Consider the following 25057-nt stretch of genomic DNA (forward strand, 5'->3'; position numbering starts at 1 on the left):
ACTTCAAAATCCAGGAGTTGCTCTTTAATTGTATCTCCTATGATTTTGGGGCTCAGAATAAATTTACATAAAAATAAAACCCTCTACAGAATTTCTTATAGCTTTCAAACCTTGCAGCTAATCACACTGAGGACAAATCCAGATGCAGCCACGCAGAACAGACGATTCCAGTTCACTCAGAATCAAAAGAAAGAAGACTCAAAAACATCAACATCAGTCACCAGCGTCAATCAGGCCAGCACATCTCGGCTAGAAGGGCTGCAGTCAGAAAACCACCGCTTGAGAATGAAAATCACAGAGGTATGTATATGCTGTTAGAGCAGATACACTATTCTATCCACAGGACAGAATGATTTACCTAACCATAAAGCCACGTGGATCTTAAGTGTATTCATCTTTTGAAACACATGATATGCTTAATTTTAGCCTATGTTCTAAGGTGGTTTTCCTACTGTGTTCTGCAGAACCCTGGGCCTCTGCAATAGGTCATCTGGGCTTCGGCAAAGAGCTCTGGGGATAGCGGCAGAGTGGGCCAGGAGGCAGTGTTCTGCCAGTGTCGGGGCAGGTCACTTGGCTCCATGTCAGCTCACAGGACAGGAGTTGGAGTTCTGCTACAAAAGAAGTGGCACAAAAGGGTTCAGGTAGTTTGAAAGCTACTGCTCTAAGGAAAGAAATTTGGCTAACAGCTGGCAAAAATTGGAAACCCCAGGAGATGTGTTGTTGCACTGTAACCTCCACGTGACTCCAAAAATATGCAACTAGGCAACAACTGCTGCCTCCATGTGTTGCAGCTGAGTGCACATCTGCCTTGTTAGGCCTCTGGTTTAAGGTACTGTGAAGGCAAGTAGAGGGCGAGTGAAACCCTCCATAATTTGCCACGAAGACAAATCTTCATCCCAAGGTTATACCAAAATTCCATCTGCATTAGAAGATCATCTTTGCAGTCTATTGCCCAAAGTTTGAGGAGGCCATGTTATAGCGAGTGATTTTTGAAAGAACCATTACCTATTACCTGAATAGAAGCAAGTCCTGTTGAAATCATATTGAGTCTTGGAAAGAAGTCTAAGAGTGGAAATGTTTTCTGTTCAGACTTTATACAAATACATTTAATTAGATATACAAACCTGATATGAACAATAACAAGTTCCAGTGTGTGAAGGGTTCGAGGCTCATTCTAATAAAGGATGTAGCTATTTCCTAGATTGCCTTTATAGAATTTTTCTATCCAAAAGTTATAAGGAAGAAATATACTGTATTTTCCTGATTCTGAGACAAGGGTATTTTTCCCCATTTAACATGGGGTGGGGAACCCCTTGTCTTAGAACTGAGTACAAAAGCAATACCAGGGGCAAGTGGCTGCTGTGGCTCAAGCTGTAGCCCCTACATGGGGTCTGGGCCATAGCCAGAGCTGCTGCCTGTCCTGTCCCATCTCTCCAACCCCCTGTGCCTCTGCACCCTGCCTTCTCCCCCCTGCAGCCTGTTCTACTCATCTACTCCACGCCACGGAGCCTCTGCTCCCCTGCCTGTCCCTCTCCCCTCACCCCCCCCCCACCCCCTTACCCTTGCTCTGTGCTGGCAGGCTGTATGCACGCTGCAGCCTGGGGCACTGAGTACCATCCCAGCCTGTCCCCATAGCAGTGGTGCACAGCCTACATGGCTGCTATAGGCTGGAATAGGGACAGCACCTGTCAGTGAGGCAGAGGCTGGGGGAAGAGGGAGAGCATAGGCTGAGGGGGAAGGTGGGAGCAAAGTCTGGGGAGAAAGGGGGAGCAGAGGCTGGGGGGAAAGTGAGAAGCAGAAGTGGGGGGGAAAGGGAGCCCGAAGCTGCAGGGGAGCAGGATGGTAGGGGGGCAGGCACAAACATAGGGCAAGCTGCTTGACCTCCATATACTACCTGCCCCCCACCCCCTCCACTACTTGCCCCCTTGCAGCAGTGGAAAAAATGAATTAAAGACAACCCTCCCATAATTAGATGTTATATATGGAAAATTATAACACATTTATAAATTTTCCATGCATAGAATCTATTTACTGGGGAGGGGGGTCATCTTAGATTCAAGTAAATATGGTAAAATTTAATTTGCACTTGAATTCATTATTTCCCCCTGGGAACAGATGTGATCTGGGGGCCAGATGATCCCTGTCACTTGTGCACAGTGAACATATCTACACGAGATGTTAACTGCAGAGCTTCACAGTAAACTACTAGCTCCGCAGTAAATGTCTCAGCATCTACACATTCAGCCCTACTAGGCCACAGTAAACTAATAAACTCTGACACAGGTTAGTACTTGTAAATACAAGGACTATCCTGCTGCAGAGTTTTTAATAGACAGCAATGCACGTGCAGATGACAGGACTGACGGGGCTGGCTAGGGCACAAAGCTGCTTCAGAATGGGGGCTGCTTGCCAGCTAGCTTCGCACAGGAGCACTCTCGTGCCCCAAACAGCCCCTCCACAGCACGTTGAGCTGAGTTGTAGCAGCCCTGGGCTGGCAGGCTGACCCCTCCAGGCCTCCTGTATACGCTGCAGTCCCAGGCGCATATTCAAACGCAGCACCTGGGAGCAATAAACTGTAGCACAATATGTACCAGTGTTTATTGCTTCAAATTAATTGAACATGTAGAAGGCAATCAGGACTCATAGTAGAGTTGATATCTTTTATTAGACAACACCCAGAAGAACTTTTATAATCTTTTCTCCAGTGCCTGACGAAGGGTGTTTGTGCCTACAAGCTTACAATTAAAGAATTTTTTTTGCAAAAATTTTGTTGGCCCCTTAAAAGATATCATCTCTACTACAAGTCCTGATTGCCTTTTCCTCTAGACCAATACATCTACGACCTGGATACCTTGAACATGTAGATGCACCCAAGAGCTCCCTGAGAACCAGGAGTAACTCAATACAGTCCTTGCTCTGGGTCCTATTGAGGTCTATATCTAGTAGGCACAGTCTAGCCCTTTTGGGGAGGCTATTCTTTGCCTCTGTATTATGAACATATCAAAATAGTATTCTTTTCCTTTAATTTCTTCTAGGTATGTCAGTGGTGAGATATCTTTGCTTAGATGCCTGTGTGTGATTCTATTCCACATTGTGCAAGTCCTGAAAATTCATTCATGCATCTGCCTTTGTAGCATACCATCAGCTGACCTGTAAGACTGAGTAAAAAAAAAAGCAGCGAGGAGGAGGAAGAGGCATCACCACCTTTTCCATTAACTGTATTTCAGAGACTTGAACAGGGTGGCATAGGACTCCACATAGGTGTTTAATTCCATTTACAGCCCTAATAGGTGTAATGGAATCTAACTCTTGGTGGCTATAACTACTATGTAGATTTTCACAGTTTAAGGAGAACTTAACAAAGTTGTTGCAGTATAGTAGTTGCTAGTCATTAATGAGATTGTTAGTCATGTCTGCAAGAAGTATTTTGTTCTTTTAAATACTATATTGCTGGAACCAAAACCAGGAGGTGTTTGGTTAGAGGGTGTTGCCCTACTGCTGAGAGTCAGACCAGTTACTGCATTTGGAGTTAGGAAGGAATTTTACCCCACAGTCAAATTGGTACAGACTAGATGGGGGCTTTTGCCTTCCTCTGTAGTGTGGGACATGGTTCTCTTCCTTAGATTTCTAGAGAGTATTCAACAACCTGCAACAGGCTAGGATGTTCTTCATGTCTTTGGGCTATGTGCCTTAGAGTTATGCAACGGGGTTATTGTGTAGTTTTAGGAATAGATTAGACAGGCACATGTATGGGATGGTGTGGATAGAGATGTTCCTGCCTTGAGTAGGAGATTGTACCAGGTGGCCTCTGGAGATCCCTCCCAGCCGTATGTTTCTATGATTCTGTGATTTTAAGTTCCTCAAAGAAATTCCATTTATGTGGAAATACTCAGTTCATAGGTGAAATAGAAAATCAAGCTCTTGGGGCCAGATTTTATTGTGCCTGTTACTTTTTGCAAATAGCAGTATTATTGTCTATATAGAGTTCTGTGAGAAATGCATTTCAGCCTGGCTTTGGTAGGTATTATAGAAATGCTAATAAAATTCAGTATTGCAAAGCTTGCTGTCTAGTAGTCTAAGCAGTGACTTGAGTTTTTAATGATTCCTACTCTACAGGTCTCTTATATTTTGTATTTGTTTTACAGCTGGATAAAGATTTAGAAGAGGTCACAATGCAGCTTCAGGATACACCTGAGAAGACCACATACATTAAGCAGAACCACTATCAGGATCTTAATGATATCCTCAGTATACGGAACTTTACAGATAGTAAAGGTAAGGAGCTGCTAAGTCTCCTGGGGCCAGTTTCTGTTCCAGTTATCAGGCATTTACATGAGCTTGAACAGTGAGGGTAATTCTGTTCCCCACTGTATAAGTCCTAAAATCCCATTAATACATCTACTTGTGTAACACACCACCATCTGACCCTTAAGACTGAGTCACAAAAAAGCAGTGAAGAGGAGCAGGACCGACTTACCTTTTACATGAACTGTTTTTCAGGGACTTGAGCAGGCTGAAAGAGAATTGCAGTTAGGTGCTTAAATCTACTTACACACCTAATAGGCCCTTGATGGCTTCATCCTGTACTTTGAGCTTTCATTGTTTCACTATTGCAAATCCTAATCTATATTGTTCTCCCTGCTTAGTTATTTAACTGTATAAACTTTGCCCTATCTTGTATATCCTAAATGCATTTCATATATGGTAAATTAGTATAATATTTTTTAATGTAGCTTTATTTTCAGAATCCAGAATTTTCAGTGTTGCAGTGTGGAAAAGGTGTCATAGAAGGACAATTTAAAAGGCTGTCTTGCTTTCTTTTGAATGTTTTAATTATTAAACAGGTCAGTTTTGAAGATGGGAAGCCTCATTTTCGAACACATTAGTAGGACAGCCAAATCTTGTTTTTGAACACTGATATCAAAGCACACAGAATACAAGCATGTAAAAATGCATGTGCTGATTTAAACATCTGACTGTAGGACTGGAGGCACTTGTGTATCAAAAATCTTCTCTATAGGCTGGTGATGATGAAAAGGAATTTCCATGACTACCGCAGCAATAATTTTTTGCTTCTACTATGGTTTTTGTATCCCTTCCAAAAGAAATTAAGGCAAAACAATATAGCTGTTATACTGCTGGGAGTTAGTACGACCTTAGTCCCATTTATGGCTCTTGTATTGATCTGCTTTGTGAATTTGGGAAATTAGCATGGCTCCCATATAACTAAGTTTGCCCATCTCTAAAATGGGACAGCAATACATATCATCCTTGTACATATATAGATGAATATTTGTTATAGTATTAGAAAAACTACTGATAATTGGGATGTCCAGTGAGATATCAAATATTTCTTAAATGTTAAAAAAAACTGGTGGGCATATGCCACTATTTCTGTAACAGACCAGGCAGATTCAAATTAAACAGAAGCTCTGCAATAATAAAGAATTGCTCCCTAGTTGCAGTAGCTCAGATTGCCATTTCCTTTGAAAAGTATCAAGGTTTGGAGCAAAACCCAATCAAAATCATTTGGAGGGCTGTATTTAGCATGATCCATGGTATAAATTCAGGACTATATGTCTCACTGATGTCACAAGGCAGTTTGCACAGAAATTCAAGAAAGAACATGAAAAATGCCACATCCCCAGGAGGACTTAAATGCTGAAGTCCAAAATATAGAGCTACAAAATCCCCATCCATTTGCCAGCACACACTAGAGTATCTAAATTCCCTAAGCACCTAAGTTTCTATAAGTAATGTCCCCTACACTTCTCACCAGGTGTGGACATAACACCCAATGTTTGGTACACTCTGCACCAAACCAATGCTTAAAATCTCCTACCATCCTATGGTTAGTGCATCATCCTATGAGGTGGTAATCTGGGTTTAAATCCCTGTTGGGTAAGGAAAGGAACACCACCTCTTCCTCTTCTTTGCTGTGTTCTAGGTGTAAGAGAACTATATGTCTTGGGCACCAGACTGCAGGAGAAGGGACATGGCTGTGAAATCTGAATGGAGTGAGACCCAAGGTGGGGTCACATGTTCAATTTAACACTAAGTGCAGTTAAAATGCAAGCAGACACATGTTCAAACAGTTTAGCATGTGCTAAGTACCCTAGTGGCATTGCAAAGTTGTTCTCTTTCAGGCAAGGGTTATCTGACTTTAATACATCACAACATTCCAATGATTTATAGCTGTTTCAAGTGGATGTCTGACAAGACCCCATTCTTCAGCCCAGAGATAGGTACTTAAGTCCCTGAAAAGGGTGGAGCTAAGGGTATATCTCTCTTTTGGGCTGCTATTTCTTAGGGTTGTGCAAAGCTTTGGGTGCTGATTTGATTCGGAGGCAATTCGGCCTGATTCGGCGGCCGAATCTCCAAATCCGTATCGAATCAGGAGACCAATAAAAAGGTCCAAATCAATTTGAAGCTCTCCAAATCAATTCAGAAAAGTTTTGGAGCGCATCAGAGATTTGGGCAGTCCTCACTCGCCGCTACAGGGAGCTGAACGCAGACTCCATGCCGGTAAGTAGGGGGTGGGTGAGAGCTGGAGGAGGGGGGAGGGGACCATAGGGAGACCCCCACCAGGCCCCATCCCCTGCCTGCTCCCCGCCCCCCTGAGCACCCCCTGACCCCTGCCTGCTCTCCCAGCCCCCCCCCATTGCTGCCCCGCCCGGCCCAGCTCTTTAAAAAAAAAAAAAGTCCCTACTCACTGGCTGCTGCAGCGGCCATTGGGGCTTCTGTGGCCTTGTAGCAGAGCCCCCCCTTGCAGCACAGGGCAGTGGGGTGCAGCAGGGATTGCCCTTCCCCCCCAACCTGGTACCAGCTGGTAAGTGCAGGGCATTTTTTTTTCTTTTTAAGAACCAGGAGCTGGGGCTGGGCAGGGCAGCCATGGCAGGGGCTGGGAGAGTGGGCGGGGGATGGGAGCTTATGGCAGAGCCCCCCACATAGCATGGGACAGCAGGGTGCAGTGGGGATCGCCCCCCCTGCCTAGCATCAGCCGGTGAGTGGGGACTTTTTTTTTTTTTTAATTCTGGATATTGGGGCTGGGAGAGCGGGCAGGGGTTGGGGGCTCATGTCAGATCCCCAGACACAGCACAGGGCATTGGGGGGCAGCAGGGATCCCTCCCCTGCCTGGTAACAGCTGGTGAGTGCTGGGCTTTTCTTTTAAAAAGCCAGGGACTGGGGCCAGGCAGGCAGCCATCGATGAGGCTGGGAGAGCGGACAGGGGATGGGGCCTGTTTGATTTGGAGATTCAGCCAATTCGGCAGCGGCTGAATCTCCAAATCAGATTTGGCCGAATAGATTTGGGACAGTGATTCAAATCACTGGATCGAATCACTGTCCCCCAAATCAGCTGAATCCAAATCCCAAGCAAATACTAGATGCTTCACACAGACCTGTTATTCCTGCTTCTCTTGCCACCCTCCTTCTCCTCTTTCTTTCCACCTTCCCAGTTTCCCCTCTGTATTCACTTCATTGACTTCATTGACTCTTACCCTAGTTGCTAATCCATGTGGTTAAGTTATATATGCTGCTCCAATCAAATGAATAAGGTACAAGAGACTTTGTACCTCTGAACCACAATTTCTTCTCTTTGTAGGCTCAGAGAAATTATTCTAACTCTAGTTTTCTTCTGCCATAAGGTTTAAACATTTCCTTTCCCCTATGCATCTGTTGTCATTTGGGCCAGATGTAGCCTGGGGTATGTTTGATGCCTCCGACACAATGTCCTACATGCAAGTCTGACTTTATTCCCAATATTTTATAAAAATAATTGCTTCTGTTTTCAAGTTCTCTACTTGCATTCATTTTACTTGCTGACTATATGCTGAAAGGACTTAAGTTTTAAACATCAGACTCTGTTATGCACCATGCATATAATACGGACATGCTCCATTTTCATGTCTTTGTCCTTAGCCTAAATCATTTCACGCTTTTCTGCAATGAAATGCAGTTTTCCAATCTATTCAAGTAAAAGCAAAGTAAAAGCAGTGCACTGTTCCTTTCTGGTGTGGTGTTTTCTTCATATATATAGAAAGAATATATATTATATACACACACACACACACACACACACACACACACACACAAAATACACAAAATCCCTCTCAACAGTGAATTTGGTGTTAAGTTACTGGTCACTTCTCTTTGTTGTAATTTTCCCCTCCCAAAAACCCTTCTTGTATCACAGATGGTTCTTTGTTTGAAATTAGTAAATTGATTGGCTAGGATAAAAGCCAGCCAAAAGCCATTTTCTGTTCCCAAACCATTTTAAAGTTTAGATAATGAAAAACCCTCAAAAACTCTTTGTCACTAAAGTTGTGGGACTCAGTATCTGTGAGCATTTTGCAGCTGAGACACGGGTATGTCTCAGTGGAAAGTTTTCTTATTCTGGTGAGTAGTGTAGTTGAGGCGCATGACCAGGGCAGCAGCCCCCAAGCACCACCTTTGCCTTTGGAGCTGGGAGTATGCAAAAATAGCCACTGGTGTAGCAGTGATTGGCTGTCCCAGGCACAGAGTTACCCTGCTATACCTCTCTTCTGGGGTGTTCAGAACACCATACTGTGCTATTGCCATGATCTGTTATTACTTCAGAGCAGGTAAAGAAGCTTGTGCCCCAAAGAATGAATGTAACTACAGCTGGACCCTCCAGTTTTTACAGCCGAGGCAAGGAAATAAATATCTGTGAAGTTGTTTTGGGCCCCTAGACCAAGAGACTATGAAATGTTGTGGCTCAATATAAAGCTTTTCCTAGCATTAATGGGAGATGGCCACATTTCTCAGCTGTTACCTGCAACTGGAGAGTGAAGTTCTAGGCTGAATTTAAGGTATTGACCATTCCTGTGCCTTAATTCCTGCCATAGGGATTCATATTAGTGCTGGAAGGCACCAAAACTTTGCCTAGATCCCATCTTGGATACAGCAATAGTCCGTGCCCACCTGATGTTTGAGAACATGAGGATGCATGCATTTCATTATGTTAAAAGGCCAGTATGGTGCCTACCTTTTGACTAGTAGCCTACCAGGGCTGTTTTGGCAGTCAGGAAGTTGCACTCTCTCAGCCACAGACCAGGGGGCTGCATGCACACGATCCAAGAGGTCCAGCCCCCTCCTCTGCCACACGCACAACATGGGCATTCTGGTTCTCTCCCACTACCGTGCCCCACCTCCAGGAGCAGGGGCAAGAAGCAGGAACCAGGGAGGGAGAGAGAGTGCGGTAACCCCACCTGCATCAAAATCAATGAGGGAAGCAGCACTGGGCAAGGGCCTGCTAACGCCACATGTTAGCCCCAGGGTAGGCAATTATTTTGGGTGGAGGGCCGCTTACTGAGTTTTGGCAAGCCATCAAGGTCTGCATGACAGGCAGCCAAGGGCAGATAAATGTTAATTTGCTAAATTTTATAGGGGCCCCACGGGCCAGATAGAGTGGCCTGGAGGTCTGCATCCAGCCCATGGGCCACATTTTGCCCAACCCTGTGTTAGCCCCTTGCAGGCTGCCAGCTGGACAGCCCTGCCTTAGAAGACTCACCCACCACACCACAGATCAGGTATTAACCTCTCCTTTTTCCTGAGATCTGAGACAGAGAAGACCTCCATCCATTTTTTACAATGATGGTATTAGGGGCTCAGCTCAAAAGAGCACCAGAGTATGAGAAATGCCAGACTTGTGGCATGGTGATTGGAGTGCTGAAAATGCCATGTAGACAATGAAAAAGAAGACCACTTAGATGAACAGGAAGGAACAGAATGCTGTCCTTGGTACTGCAAGAAAAACAGAAAGAAAAGATAACTATATATACATCAAGATAGATAGATATACACAAATATATACATACTTCCATGGGTATATAAAAGATTTGACGTGTTTGTTACTTCTAATTACTGTAGGAATGTTGCATTGGCTGACTTGCCATTTTAAATATGCAGGTATAATCAAACACTTGCATTTGGCTTTTAAGTAGATAAATGATTTGTGGATATTGGGAGTTTTGATCAAAATCCAAACTCAAAATATATTCGGCAACAGAATGTCTTGATTTATTTTGAGGCATCCCAGTAAGTTTTTAGAGGAGTTTGTTAGATGAACCAATGAATAACAGCTGCCGTGTGGGCCATACAAAAAATTAGAAAGCCTCCCTCTTCCCTCCACTTTAAGAGGCTTCTGACTTTTCCTAGTTGTGTTAGCAAATTCTCTTTTGCTGACACTATAGTTTGCTTGGGGAAGGTTTGAAATATCCTGTTTTGAGCCAGCAACAGTAAGCTGTACTTATAGTTGCAAATGGGCTCAGAACATACTTTTGTGTATCAGGCCTGCCCGCCTGCTGTCAGCTGTCACCAGTCTCCAATGTTTTCCAGGGTTACAGTGTTGTTCTTGTACAAGTAGCTCAAAGAAAAATAAACTTCAAAAGCATGCTGCTAGTAAATGCAAGGGTGAAAAAAAGAGACATTCATCTGTGATGGGAGAGAAAAATGTTACCTTAGTAAAGTTACTTTGATAAAGACATCTAGACTGAAACCACAGATTCAAAGGAAAGGCTTTCAGAAAATTAAATGTACACGGCTTTAAAGGAGTACTCCCTCAAAAAAAGAAGTGTATTTTATTGTATATTTGTACGGAGTTTAGCAAGTGAATTCTGATCTAACCGGGACCTCCATATGTGCACTGCTCGTACACCACACCTCCAAAATTCGTAATCATAACAGCTGTCAAGTCAGTTTAAAGCTAGATACAGGATGTTCCTTTTCTGCTTTTATTTACACTGATCTATAGCTGGATTATATTTTTCAGATTATTTTTCTGGACATGGATTTTTTTTCTTTTTTTTTTAGATTTACAGTTGTGTGAATGAAAACAGGTTTTGCCTAGATTTTGCTTAATAAATTCTTTTTTTCCCAAGATTAACATCATTAGCAGCCTTGAGGCAGACCATCAGCTGATGCAAAGTGAATTCAGCAGAGCTTGGCTGCTTTATATCAGCGAAGTATGTAATCATTGGAATTATTCTTGCCATTTCAAGGGAGATGGTTTCTTTTTAAAAGGATGTAGTATTTCCAACCTACACATTGTCATCTGCTGCTATTCGGAAACCAGATGTGGAACTGACAAGAAACTACTCAAAAAAACAGAAATCGACTGTTCAAGTTAAATAAATATCATAAATGGGGAAAATTAATGTAGACTCTAAAAATTCCTTAATCTGCAAAAATTTCACATTCCTTTAGTAATTTAGCAAGGTTTTATGAATTTTATGAACCACATGAATTTTAACTTGCCAGTTTCCTTAATGAGGTACTAAACTGACAGTTATTTCATAGGGGAACATAACATGAAGTTAACAGAAATACTTCCAGGAAGCAGTATACCAGCAGGATGATGCTCCTACTTAACCACAGCAATCAAGGAAATCAATAGGACTACAACAGTACAAATCACAATGAAATTTAAACTTAGATATAGAAATGACTTGTGTTTCTGTAAGATTTTTTTTACAAGTGTTAAGTGGAGAGGAGCCTTTACACTTATGAGCTTTGTGACTGGAATTTACTTCTACCAGTGACAAGTAAAGGTCCTTCGCCAAAGCTTTCTGGCATTCAGTGACAGTTGGGCACAGTATTTTGTTTTTAATGAACTAATCAATTCTGTTCCATGCAAGGTGCTTGATATCTACTTGTGTTTCTCTCCATGGCTTTGTGAATAGACAACGCTTAAGCATCACTTATTCAGACTTATAAGTACCTGCATGAGGTCTGAGAGTGCTTTAGAAATTGCCTTCAGCTAATGGAAATTCAATTTTAGAGAGAGGTAGAGCATTCCAGTGTAATCTTTTCTGTTAAACTAGGCTTAACATCCCAAAGTAACAAACAGTACCTCAAGGGTGGGTAGAAGGGCAGTTTTAAGTAGTGCAATTAATGAACAAAGGAAAAAGAAGGCAGAAAAAGATGTTCAAGCCAACATTGAGCTGCAGAGGCAATTGGAAACTTGAAAGTTTACAAGTGCAATTACATTATTTCCTTTTCATGTCTTTGTGCACATAAGTTTTGTTTGCAAAGTCTAGCATACAATGAACATTTGAACAATATCTGCTGTATTTGTCCACTTGCTAGTAATGTAATGCTGTTGTTTGTGCTGTATCTATCTGTAGTAGAAAACGGAAAAAATGTCCTCATTATCTCAATCCTGTCCTTTCCTTCTGCTCATAAAATGTCAGATGCTTTAAGCTTCATCTGTAGGCAATGTCACTAACTCTGCTAACTTTATTGTGAGATTCCGTTAGTTGGAGTTTTTCTTACAGGCCCCAATCTTGGAAGCATGCAATTAAATAAAAGTCTGAGGTTTTCCACAAGCACAAAAATTCATGTCTAGTTCTCAAAACTGAGGGAGGGTAAAGCTAGAAAACGTGCTCCCTGAAATTTAAAACTTACTTGTAAATTCAAGGAGGGAGAGGACTCTTTTAGGACACTAGGTGAGGACAGACCATCCAGGAAAGATAATATGGAGGGTCACTCAGTGGCAGGTGGCATTGTGTGACTACTGGTGCAAAGCCACCCCTCTGATTTTATTTCTTTAAACACTTCCCTGCCTTTTTGGCAGGGATGCTTTACTCCCTTCTTTCCTACAGCACAAGGGAAAAACACAGCAGGGTCAGGGCAGTAAGTTCTGGCAAATTATAGCTTCTTCAGTGCAGTCCAGGTAAGAAGGGGCAAGTGGACTTCCAACCTCTTAAAAGACCCCTTCCACTATGGAAAGCATAGGGAGGAGTGGAGAGCTGCATTAGGTCATTAGCCAGCTTTTCAGGTCTCCTTGGGACAAGCTAGGGCAGCCATGAGTCTGAGTGCAGAATGCCACCCACACATCAGGACCAGCAACAGGGACCCAACTTCAGGAAAGCTGGGGAAGAGGAAGAGAGGAACTGGCCAACCTGTTGCTTCTAGGAGGTTGCAGTCAGGGACTGATAACTGAGGAGGAAAGGGAGCTTGCGGGAGTGGGAGAGGGGGTGGCCAGGAAGCCCTGCAAATCAATGGATGGGGTAGCAGAGGTTGCCTGTTATCTGGCAAGTGGAGTAGATGATTCCACATTTTCATCAGGAGCAGGTGAAAAACAGTGGGATTTACAATGGAGGCAGAGAGGGGAGAGGAAAGAATTCATAGACGGGAAGGAAGAGAAGAACCCCAAATATCTTTGGTTGATATCATTTTTTATTTTCCTTTGGAAGATCATTAACAATTTGGTAGGAAAAATAAAAGGAAGGGGAAGCAATATAAGTCTAATAGCTCTCTCCAGTTCTGCCCTTTACTCTGGGCACCACCCAGTACTAGCATGACCACTTGTAATGTCCATTCAGCTGTGAACTAGTCTTCCAAGGGGATAGATGCATTCTACATCGTCTGTGCAATTTAAAACTAGGCTGGACAACACACTGGATAATAAATGCTAGGTCCCAATTGTTGCCTATAGTGGGAAGAATAGAGATTAATATAGATGTTTTCCATCCTTAATTTCTGTGATTTGCCAAATTTAATTTTGGTCTGTATCATAAAGTCAGTGCGTCACATTGTCAACTTTGATCAACCCTATATCAAACACTGTTTTTAAGTCATCAAAATAAAAAGAGTTCTTGTCTAATTGTCTCTGCTTGAAGGCACCAAAAGGCTTTTTATTGAAATGACAAGCACAAAAAGAGGTGTACAAAAAACAAAAGTTGAACCCACATGGCAGTAGTTGCCACAACAGCAAACTTCAGTTCCCCCTTTGAGGACAGATCTTATTACTTCCTCATCAGTGTCGGCTCTGACTCTGTATTCTCCTGCTTCTTTGCTCACATCTAGGCCAACACCAAAACCTGCAGGGTTTGTTTTCCTTTATAACATCCCTAAATTTATCCACCACCCTCTTTCTCTATAACTAAAATCCACATTTTGTAGTCATTTCTTGTCTCAGTTAAAGCAACCTCCTCTTCTCTAACCACCCACTTTCTCCTGGTCTGGTTCCCTCTCTATCTGTCCAATATGTTGCACTGAAAATCTTTTCTCCAGCCCTTTTGGGCCATAGCAGGCTTATATCCATATCTTCACATATGAAAATTATCTAACATATTGGGTGCGTCTACATGTGACACTATGTCACCATAGCAAGGCACTACGGCAACATGGCATCCATGGGTGTCTACGTGGGACCAGCAGCTACTTTGCCATAGCTGCACACTCCCCTGTTATAGTGTACCGCTAAGGTGAAGTTGCTGCTAAAAATAACCATGCGCCACACATAAGGTGCAATACAGATAGTTACTGTGCTATGCTTTAGTTCTTCCTTTTGGAAGTACTAAATCTTTGAGACAAGCTTTTGGACAAGCATGGCACAGTAACAACGTTGCAATAGGGCAACATGTAGATGTGCCCATTGTCTGTGCCCTTCCATTACCTGAACAGGCTTGCATTCTTTCAAGATTAATCTGAATTCTGATTTTCCAGAATTTATAATGCCAGTTTCTCAAACAATCCCAATACCACTGAAACGTTGCAACTCAGGTGCTGATAGGTTCTCAAGCTTCAGTTCCATCTTAATGTAGGTTTTTGTCCATAAATTTCATAAGGGGTATGCTTTGTTTTAATCATGAGCAGGAAACATAAAACCAAAAAAGACATTGCTATTGGTCATACTGCTAATAATTTTTATATATATATTAATAACTTTCCTTTTTTTAATTTTAGCCTTTAGGGTCAGATTCAATGGTATGTTGTGGCTACTTACTGCGCTCTGGAGTAGCACAAAACACCATCTGTTGGACAAGATAGACTTAGGGCATCTTTGCATCACTGGTGCAGCATAAAGCAGCTAGAGTTAACACCCCAGCTCTGATGTCTTCCTGCCATCCACATTTCTCTGTCAAATTCCTGACCCCTACTTTCCCACAAAAACATACACACCTCCAACTTCTTCTCCATCCTCTTCACCCTTTCTTCCACATTTCCCTGACAGGGTAAAGATACCTGCATCCCAGTTTCTCCATACACCCTTCCTAGACAATAGTTCATGTCCAACAGGTAGTTTTTAAAGAACAATTTTTAGAACTAAGAGTAATTTTCTGTCATAATATTTCATGACTGAAATTTCTCCTTCAGCAGAGGCTGCCACATCAAATCTTTTCCTTCTGAAGAACTGATCAAGAGTCATCCCTTTTTGAAAATCATCTTGTTTGCAGTAGAGCTCAGGTTGCAAGCAGCCCTCAGTTAAAAGGTCCTGCTCAAAATCACTGGCATCTCCCATTATTCTCTGTGGGACTGCGACAATGAACTGCTGTTAGCCTTGATGGCTCTTTTCTTCTGAGTAAGCCAAAGGGAGTGAAGTTAAGCCCAGGAAGAGATTTTATCCAGCCCTCTAAACACACAAGTTTATGTATCCTGCCTTAAATTTTGCCTGAAAATTTGCCACCCAGTGGCAAATGTATAAATGCTGCCTCCAATCTGCCTTAGGGCCAAGCTTTGTTAATTCAGCCCACTATTAGTGAAAGATTGCTAACTCCTGCAATAGGGGTTGCTTGGTCTTCCATCATCCCGCAGTGCCACACTCATCTCCCCACCCACCTTGGGGGGAAGGAGGGGCACATGGGCAGAGAGTGGGGCAGATAGCCAAGAAGTGCTGTCACAAACCTCTTGGCCATGGACCCCCACAAACCCTGAGTTTCTTCTTACTGTGCTGGCATCTGGCCTAAAGAACAGACTAAGGTTGCCCTGGGATAACTTCTTACTCCAACAAGCTTCAGCTTCCTTGCCCTTATACCAGACGTTGCAGCTGCAGATGGCCTCCCTGTTGGGTTGTGAAAGAAATTTCAGATGCAGTGCCCCTTTCTGTAGAAAGGGCTAGCCTGTGATATCCCTTGCCAGAAATCACTCTTTCCACAGGCAATCAGTAAGGAAACAAAACAACAAAGAATTTAATACCTAGAAGAAAAGGATTGTACGAGCAAAACTGACCACAAGTCTGAGAAGAGAAAAAGAAAACAAGTAAAGTTTCTTACCTTCTCATCTGACTAAACCCTTGCCCTCTTGAGAGTCCTGACAGTGTTTCCAGAACTCAGCCTTCCTGCTGAATCGATGAGCCCTTGCTGCTGGGACCCCTGAGCCTCCAAAGCCTGGGATCCAGCAAACCATCGTTCCATCCTAGCTCGATCCTACGACCACATCCACACAAGCATGGACGTTTGGTTCTCTCAGGACAACAAGCAGCAGTGTACCTTGTGCCGCCTCCAGTTGTCCCCAAGGAACACCTGTGCTGTGTGCCCTCTGGCACGTGGCAAGTTACCCCGGGTGGGGTATGGGAGGCTGGGCACAGCACTGGGCTGGCCCCAGCAGCCTTTCCTAAGGCCCTGGGGGCCTCCCGTGGCTGCAGCAGCAGTGATCCTGCCACTTGAAGTCTGGCTAGCAACCAGAGCATGGCTGCAGCTGGCCCAGCTCCAGTTTTGAGCAACGTGCACTGTCCCCGTATGTGGTGCTCTGCTTTATTTTCTGCAGGGTTTTTGACCCCTGGATATCCGGGGGTCAAAAAAAACCAAGCCCTGTGCCGCTCCTTTGCAGTGCAGAAAACACCTGAAAAACACCATGGACATGTCTAGGGCACCACATACCACATGGCCACGCTCATCTGGATGCTGCCTAAAAAGCCTCCAAAACTAGACCCCTCCCAATGTTATTCTGCTTGCTCATGAGTCACCAGAATCCCCCAGAAATTACTCTCTCTCAGACACCTGGCTTTCCTCTGACCTGATGGACCCTTTTTCTTAGATGTCTTTGCACTGGAAAAGTTAATTTTCCTGTTACAGGCAGACAGTGCCTTGGGTGTGTGCTAATCCTCACTTGATTATCTTCCAATTACATCATGAAATTACAGAAGTACATTTATATCAAATATTATAAAATATACAGATATGAAAATGACAAATCTGAACCCACAAATCATAGGTTACAAATAGAAATTACAAATAGAAACTAAACACTGCATCGGTCAATCTAATTTGGGAGAATATCCTTGCTTGCTACACAATGGGTGCATCTACACATGTGCCCCTCTGTGCAGTTGGTACTGCACAGTCATTTAGTACTTGCTTTAGCAAATACTAAGTGACTGCTCAGGACCCACTGGTCCTGCACAGTCCCAGCAGCCCACAGGTGGTTTCTTACCCTACTGCACAGTAGCGGCGGCATCACAGTTAGTGCCCACCAACACTACATCACTGGAGCAGTGAGCCACATTGTTATAGCTCGTCACTATGGCAATGTACCATCTTGTGTAGATGTGCCCAGTGAACCCCAAAAGCAACTCCATTTGGGAGTAAATCCATGACCAATGCTCTTCTCTGCTCTTGACTGTCCTCAGGAACCTCCAGAGAGTTGAGGCCAAGTGGAGTGGCATGCTAGGATTTGAGCTCTCCTGTCCCCTGGCACAAATAAAAAGAAGCCAGTTAAGACTTTCAGAGAAATATGAGTTTATTTTGGATTACGTGAAGGAAACCAGTTTTAAAAAGTATTTGCATGTCATCAGAGTAAATACAATTTAAACATTTCTTCCTTTCAGATGGTGAGAAAGCAGTTTTGAAAAATCACCTTGATCAAAATCCACAAGCACAGTGGAGCACAACAGACCCCACCAGAACAAACAAAGATCCTATAGAAGACATCAACTCCCCAGAACAGTAAGTAGAATATTGCTGAAAACAGGTTAGTGCTCAACCCAGAGTGGTTAGAACTGGATATTTTTAACTGACGATTAACTTTGCTATATGTTTTGCCATGTAATCCCATGCGATAATTATATGGCAAAAAGTTTCAATAACAAAGTCAAACATTCAAAAATTAGGAAATCCAAGCTACTTCCTCTTCTCTCGGTGGTAGGATTTTAGCAGTGCCTGCATCCCCCTGCTTTACTTAAGGCAATCTAGGGTGTTTTTGCTGTTTTAGGCACTGTGCCAGGCAATTGTGAGAGGGTTGTTTCGCAAAGTTGTTAAGAATAGGTTTGACAGTGGCATTCATTCCTAACCCTGAAACCTAATAAGAACCGTTTAAATGGATAACTGTTTCACTGATAATCATTTCAGCTAGCTAGAGAGAGCTAGCTGATATGCTTATTCAACGACAGACACAGCCTATGAATCACCTTGTGGCAACATTCCCAGCTGCCAAAATCTCCATATTTAGTGCAGATACTCTCATGTGTTGATAATGTAAAACTCTAGAGCATAAAAGATGTTGTCAAGACAGAGTAAAATATTAATATATAATTTAAAGTGACCTCATATTGGTAGGTTGTTTTTTTTAATTTACCTGCAGTTGCTGGTAAATTACCTGCAATTTCTGGGCTACCATGCTGGTGTCATTCAGAATCCAGGGACTTTGCTACTGAATTCAGGCCTAAGTTTGTTCAGACTTCACAGTGCTTTCAGGAAAGGGCAGTACCTTGGTCTCTTGTAAATCCTACTGCCATAGAGCTACAAATGTTTCTTTACAGTGGCAAATGAGGATTGCTATTAGGGCTGTGCAGAACAGCAGCATTCTGCTTCGACATCCGTTTTGACAGAACAGTGTTTCATTTCGATAGTTTTGTTTCAATTCGAAAACACTGTTCTGTTCCATTTCGTCAAAACTGTTTCACTATTTTGATGCTGTTTCGACATTTCGATCGGGCTGAGCTCCCCTCCCCAGTGCTAGGATTGAGCTGAGGAAGGCAGTGCGATCGTAGCGCTAGGGAGGGGAACTTAGCTGGGCTGCTTTGAAACTCAGAATGTTTCAAAACTTTCAAAACATTTCGACTGCTCTCATTTCATTTCGAGGCTATTTTGAAGCCCTTCGTTTCATTTCAATTTTGCTGTTTCAAGCTCAAAATGGGTCAAAACAGTGTCAAAACAGCCAGCAAAATTTTGCACAGCCCTAATTGCTATGCCTTAGGCAGATCCTGGGATCAAAAGCGCTCCTTGAGAATTGCCATCAATTGATGCAATTTAGACTATCTCAGGGTGGCCCTCAATTGTTCCCAAGACTTGGTAAGTGTGGAATAGGGGTGAAAAGGTAGGACCAAGACATTTTTACCCCCTTCTGTTATGACAGATGTTGCTTGGTGCACACTAAGTCTAACCTAACTCACCCAATATCTGTCATCGAAAAGGCTCATTAGGGGGATACAAAATTATTGGCAAGATTTGCTGGTCAGGCTGTGTCTGGTCCCACAGCAGGTGCACAAGACAAATGGAAAGAAGAAAGCACACAGTCAGGTCACCAGCAGCAGTATATGGGGAGGACATGAGCTCCAGGACTTATCCCTGCACACACAAGTCATGAGAGCTCTCATTGTGGTTAAGTCACTTCTGCACTCTTCTGATCCTATGTCAGTTTTGTCCCCTGACAATTGGAGATAGTCTAGGATTGTTTTTATGTTACCTAGCCAGAGACCGCTCTAAAACTCTGGGGGAGCAGCTGAGGCAACAGTTCCTGTGTCAAGAACACCTCCTTTCTTTGATGTAATACAAGCTGTATAATCGAGTGGCAGAAACATACCATTATTGTCCTGATGCAGGAACATCTACAGGGATATAAACTGCAGAATTCAGAATCTGGTCAGGCAATGGGATCAACTGAAATACTTGGTTCATTTACAAAAAGGCATCCTTCAAGGACAGAGTATCCATGCACAAGTAGATGAAACCAGAGTGGTCTAGGTTAATGTATGATTATTAGATCTCTTTTAATTTTGGTCCCATTTTTAAGACATACCATTGTATGCATAGTTTAATATGTTATTAGGATCTTACAGTACTATTATATTATGACAGACATTATTAAAAGATGTCCAGATGCTCAAAAAATCCAACTATCTTAATGCATATTAAACACAAAAGAAATAACCCTTGATGAATCCAGTAAATTTCCTCTAGGTTAATGATAGACCTGGGAAAGATTAAGATTCCAGGAAAGTCTTGTATCTCTACTGCTTTTACTTTGTAATATCATCTAGCTCTATGGAAAGAACTGGAATAGTGGTGCCAAATCAAAATCGTAGCATCCTACCCTTACCCAGATGTAAATGGTTCTACAGGGTTCATGACAGTGGAGACTCAAGGAGCCAGGTTCTATTGTACTAACTGGGCAACTAAATTATCAACAAGCAGGGACCAAGTTCATTGCAAAAGAAAATCACAGAACATAAGCCAGCCGCTGACTAAGCAATGCTTCACCATTTCATAGATCCACACAGGTACTTGTAGACTATGATTAGTCACTTTTTCACCTTGATTGGCAATTTTTTCATCTGCATCTAGTATTAGACCTATGCTATTGCTAGAATTTTATTTATCACTGAGACACTGAAGGAATTAATTTGTTGTCCTGACCCATTACTGCTTTGTAGATGGACATCCTTTGACCACAATTGCCTGGAGCATAATTACAGGAATTTGCAATTGACCACCAGTATTAAATTCTCTGACTCTAGCACCTAGTTAACCACACATTTTCAGAAGTTTCCATTAATTTTGGTTTATTAATTTTTGCATAGCCAACTTGAGGATCTCATATGCAATCAGCATGAAAGGCACTGGGTTCAAGATGTAGATCAGGAAAAAGCACTGCACATTGAATAACATTTCAGACAGAGTGGCAAACTACAGTTTAACTCTCATCTTCTTTGGTCTTTCACAGAGGCTTTTCATAAACTGTTTGTTGTATCTAATCTTCCTGCAGGAGGCTACTTCCCACCTCCGGAAAGTTTTCAATGTAAAGTAAATTTTAAGTCCAGTTAAAACAAAATTACCACCCACTGCAGCCAGCATTGAAAGACTCAATTAAACATGCTTTGTTTGTGGTATAGTTGACATTTAAATGGGTGAAAAATCCCATTCACACCATTATGCAACTAGATTCTCTTGGAATAGCTTCAAACAGCTCTTTGATGAAGAGCCTATAATAGTCAAACCAAGTAAGCAGTTTCACTGGTGGGAAAATAAGCATTGGCAATTCTGTGTTTGACCCTGGTACCATAAACAGAATTAAAATGTGCAGCAACGGGCTAATAAGGATTCAGTACATGGAAACAGCAAACTTGCCACCTCTATACTCCTTGGGAACGCAGTATAATTCAATTGGTACAACAAAAAATGGGACAAAATAGCAAAATAAAACTAAATTGCTTTAATCTAATCCAGGAGCTATAATGCCATCAGTTGCATAATAAACAGTGTTGAGTTGTATTGCACCAAATATTTAAAAGAAATCTGCAAAGGCCTGTCCACTTACATGCCTGAAGTTAAGTTTCTCCTTGATATTTAAGGACACTGGACTTTATTTTTTCAGGAGTGTTAAATACCCGCAGTTCCCATCAACTTCACCGTGGCGCTCAGCATCTCACTGGGCTGTACCCAACCCACACAGATAGAAGCTTCCAGGGAGAGACAGCAAACTGTTCCATGTGTTCCCTTCTTCAATGCAGTACTTGCATTACCTATTGCAAAAAAAATGACATTTTTCATTTGAATGCCTTTGAGCTAAACTTACACATAGATTGGAACTTACACATTCAGTTTCTCTTTATCTGTTGTGAAGCATGGTTGAGGATCATTCTCTGAATGTGCTCTATTGACTAGGATGCCTGTATTACCTATGAAAGTGTCATTGCCTAACGTCTCATTTCAAAGTAACTGAAAATTCCTGGAGGCTGCAGAATGCTTGGAGCAAGTCGCTAGAGTCTCCTATCTTGTCCAGTTGGTCAAAAACCCTTCCAAAAGAGAAGGTGCCACAGTATATCTCAAGGGCGGCAAATGTAATTTAATTGACATTAACCCTGTAATAGCAGAAGGGAGAGAAAACAGCCTTACAGAAGAAGCATCAAGCATTTGATGCACTATGTCTTTTCTTCTTCTAATCCCTCTCTCCTTTCTCTTCCTCTTAACAGCATACAGCGCCGGCTGTCTTTACAGTTGCCCATTCTTCACCATGCCTATTTGCCATCCATAGGAGGAGTTGATGCTAGCTGTGCCAGTCCATGTGTAAGCCCCAGTGCCAGTCCTCGGCACAGACATGTGCCACCATCTTTTCGAGTGATGGTTTCTGGCCTGTAGAAATGGGAGATCAGTGCTTCCAGAACTGCTTTTAAGTACTCAATGACTGGACTGAATGTCTGATATTGAACTTGGCTATAAACATACTACTGGCTCTTAACCACTGAGGAACTACTGCTAAGGCAGTCATCCTGGGAGTATCACTGTAACTCATGTGGAAAGGCAAGAAAGAGAAATATCCAGAGTTTGATCTGTAGCCTTATTCATGGAGTTTTTATTTCTTCACAAAGAAGTAAATGAAAATATTTCTTCCCAAATTTCTACTAGCAAGAGGAGGCTGGGAAATATGAATCTTGCAAAAAAAATAAGACCCCCCCCCCACTCAGATGTCACTGAGCTTTACACGGCTGCTGAACACGTGGAACTTTACACTGTATCCATGTCAGAAAAATAAAATGGTAGAGCTATAACCTATTTATTGAAATAGATACACTTCATTTTATAAGAGTCGTGTTAAATTGTTGGAAGCATTTTGCACCGGTTAGTCTTGCTTGTGTTCATTTCAGGGATGGTATTACGTGAGAAAGGGGGATTTGAAGAAATGGTTCCTCAAGTGTCATTCAGACTCTGCATTGCTAACAGCAGGAGCCCTATAACTAAAAGCTGTATGGGGGCAGAAGCAGAGCCCACAGCAACAGCTCGGAGTTGTTACCAGGTAAAGAGCTGCTGTTCTGAGTCAGAGCTCTTTACAGTTCTCCAGGGATAAGATGTGGCAATTGCCAGGCTCCAGTGCTGACCATCTGGGATTTCATTTTGACAGAGTTTTTGCATCTATTTCTAAATAAAAACAACCAACTGCAAAGTATGGAACTGGCTGGAAAACTCCCAAGGCTGATAACCCAAGAAGGTGAGGACAGACGGGCAGTAAAGACTTAATGTCAAAGGATGGATTGTTTTTCACAGTTTGTTTGCATTTTGCCACACATAAATACAATACAGTCGAGTGGGTGGGGGGAGGGTTTAGGGCACAGGCCAATTCTACAGTGCACAGACAGTATATACACTACCTTTGCTTCGTACCTGCGTGTGTGACAGTTGTAGCTGGTATAAATCAAGTTTACCCATAGAATATTTTGTTCTAATATCTAAAAAAAAATGTGAAAAAGCACTTGTTTTAACCTCTCTACTGATACAAGCTGATGGTTTTCCATATCTGGGATCATACCTTGGCTCTCTTCCCAGGTAATGACAGATTGCCATTAAAATTAGTGGCAAGTTCTCCTACCTGAGTCAGATCTTTCCCCCAAATATTAGTGAGGTATGATCCCAGCCGATTCTTCAGTGCATTGGCAATGTGATATCACTGCCATGATCAGTGGTTCACACCAGTGATTGTCCTAAGCCAAATTAAAATATTGTCCAGATAAAAAAAAACAGAAGTGCTTAATCCTTTTTAACTGATTCCTGCACACCTCAACCCCTCCGAAATGAATTTTCCATAAGCATTTCTAGAGTAGAAGTGACTAATGAGCATCATCCAGTACCTACATAATGGGGAAGGCTCTTCAATTGAGGGACTAAATTACAACTGGCATAAATCTCCCTCCAAAGTCTCAGAACGGACCAAAACAATCTAAAATATGATACATCTATAGCTTACAAACAGGAGCATCACAAAGTATTTCGCTTGGCACATGGTGTAAGAGAGGGGTTATGGAGGTACCTGTAGCTTGTAGAACAAAAACATGTAAGTATAACACAGGTAAAATAGAACTCATTACTCTGTTTAAGCACTAAACATTGACATTGTCACTCAATGTGCGTTGACAGTATTCTCTTGCTTTATTAATTTCATCAGGGCCTGGTTTATTTTAAACGGAATGTTAATTTTTAAAAGAGAAGAGGACAATATTGTATATAATGTATACACAAACATCTCTGTAGAAATATTATTCCAACATAGCAGGAAAAAAAATCAAAAGTATTGGACTGTTGGAGGTGAGTGTGTGTGTGTCTGTAACTCTTCGTGAATACTGACTGTGTGCCGTTTATTAGGTTTAAAACATGCAGTACATTCTTTGTCTCAATGATCCTGTAGTTTCTCCCATTACACTTTTTTTTAATTTCCTGCAAATAACAAGACCCACAAAATGAATATAGCTATTTAATGTTTCTGTTCTTTTATACTGCAGCAAAAATGTACTATAAATTTATGAAGAGGCTGTGCCCCAATGGCATTTTCCAATGATGTTAGTGCACAAATGCTTTAAACTAGACTGGAACTGCCAGAATAAAATGTAAATGAGGAATTTCTTGTATAACCTTATACTGCATGAGATCAATTTTTAATAAATTGTTGCAAATCTGTTTTTATGAATAAAATATAGAAAATCTAATTTCGTCTAGCTTGCTGACTCAATCGCCCCTCACATCACAAAGAAACAGTAAAATAATCTCTCTGGAGAAGGAGATATTGTAATCCTACATTGTTATATAATAAAACTAAAAATATACATCCTTGTAGTTTCAGTAAATATGTATCAAGGGGTAAGGGGATTATAGAAATGGAGAAGATTAGGGTTGGAAGGGACCTCAGGAGGTCACCTTAGTCCAACCCCCTGCTCAAGGTAGGACCATCTCCAACTATATCATTCCAGGCAAAGCTTTGTCTAACCCGGTCTTAAAAACCTCCAAGGATGGAGATTCCACAACCTCTCTGGGTAACCTGTTCCAGTGCTTTACTACCCTCCTAGTGAGAAGGTTTTTCCTAATATCTAACCTGAAGTTCCCGTGCTGCAAATTGAGACCATTGCTCCTTGTTCTGTCATCTGCCACCACTGAAAACAATCTAGCTCCATCCTCTTTAGAAGTTCCCTTCAGGGAGTTGAAGGCTGCTATTAAATTCCACCTCAGTCTTCTCTTCTACAGACTAAATAAACCCAGTTCCCTCAGCCTCTCCTCATAAGTCATGTTCCCCGGTCCCCTAATCATTTTCATTGCCCTCCACTGTACCCTCT

General features: G+C 42.2%; 1 protein-coding gene across 2 annotated transcripts in view; it reads left to right on the forward strand.

Annotated features, from left to right (window-relative positions):
* GABBR2 (gamma-aminobutyric acid type B receptor subunit 2) overlaps window positions 1-24436 on the forward strand; it is a 977761-nt gene extending 953325 nt beyond the window's left edge. For both annotated transcript variants that reach the window (XM_059724473.1, XM_006266752.3), the window contains 4 exons: window positions 118-300; window positions 4146-4275; window positions 17573-17690; window positions 21935-24436. In XM_059724473.1, the coding sequence (XP_059580456.1) occupies window positions 118-300; window positions 4146-4275; window positions 17573-17690; window positions 21935-22100 (597 nt within the window). In that variant the 3' untranslated portion in view covers window positions 22101-24436. The remainder of the gene's footprint in view (window positions 1-117; window positions 301-4145; window positions 4276-17572; window positions 17691-21934) is intronic.
* The last annotated feature ends 621 nt before the right edge of the window (window positions 24437-25057 follow it).

This window comes from Alligator mississippiensis, chromosome 3 (genome assembly GCF_030867095.1).
Source record: "Alligator mississippiensis isolate rAllMis1 chromosome 3, rAllMis1, whole genome shotgun sequence".
In the NCBI taxonomy this organism is placed as follows: domain Eukaryota; kingdom Metazoa; phylum Chordata; order Crocodylia; family Alligatoridae; genus Alligator; species Alligator mississippiensis.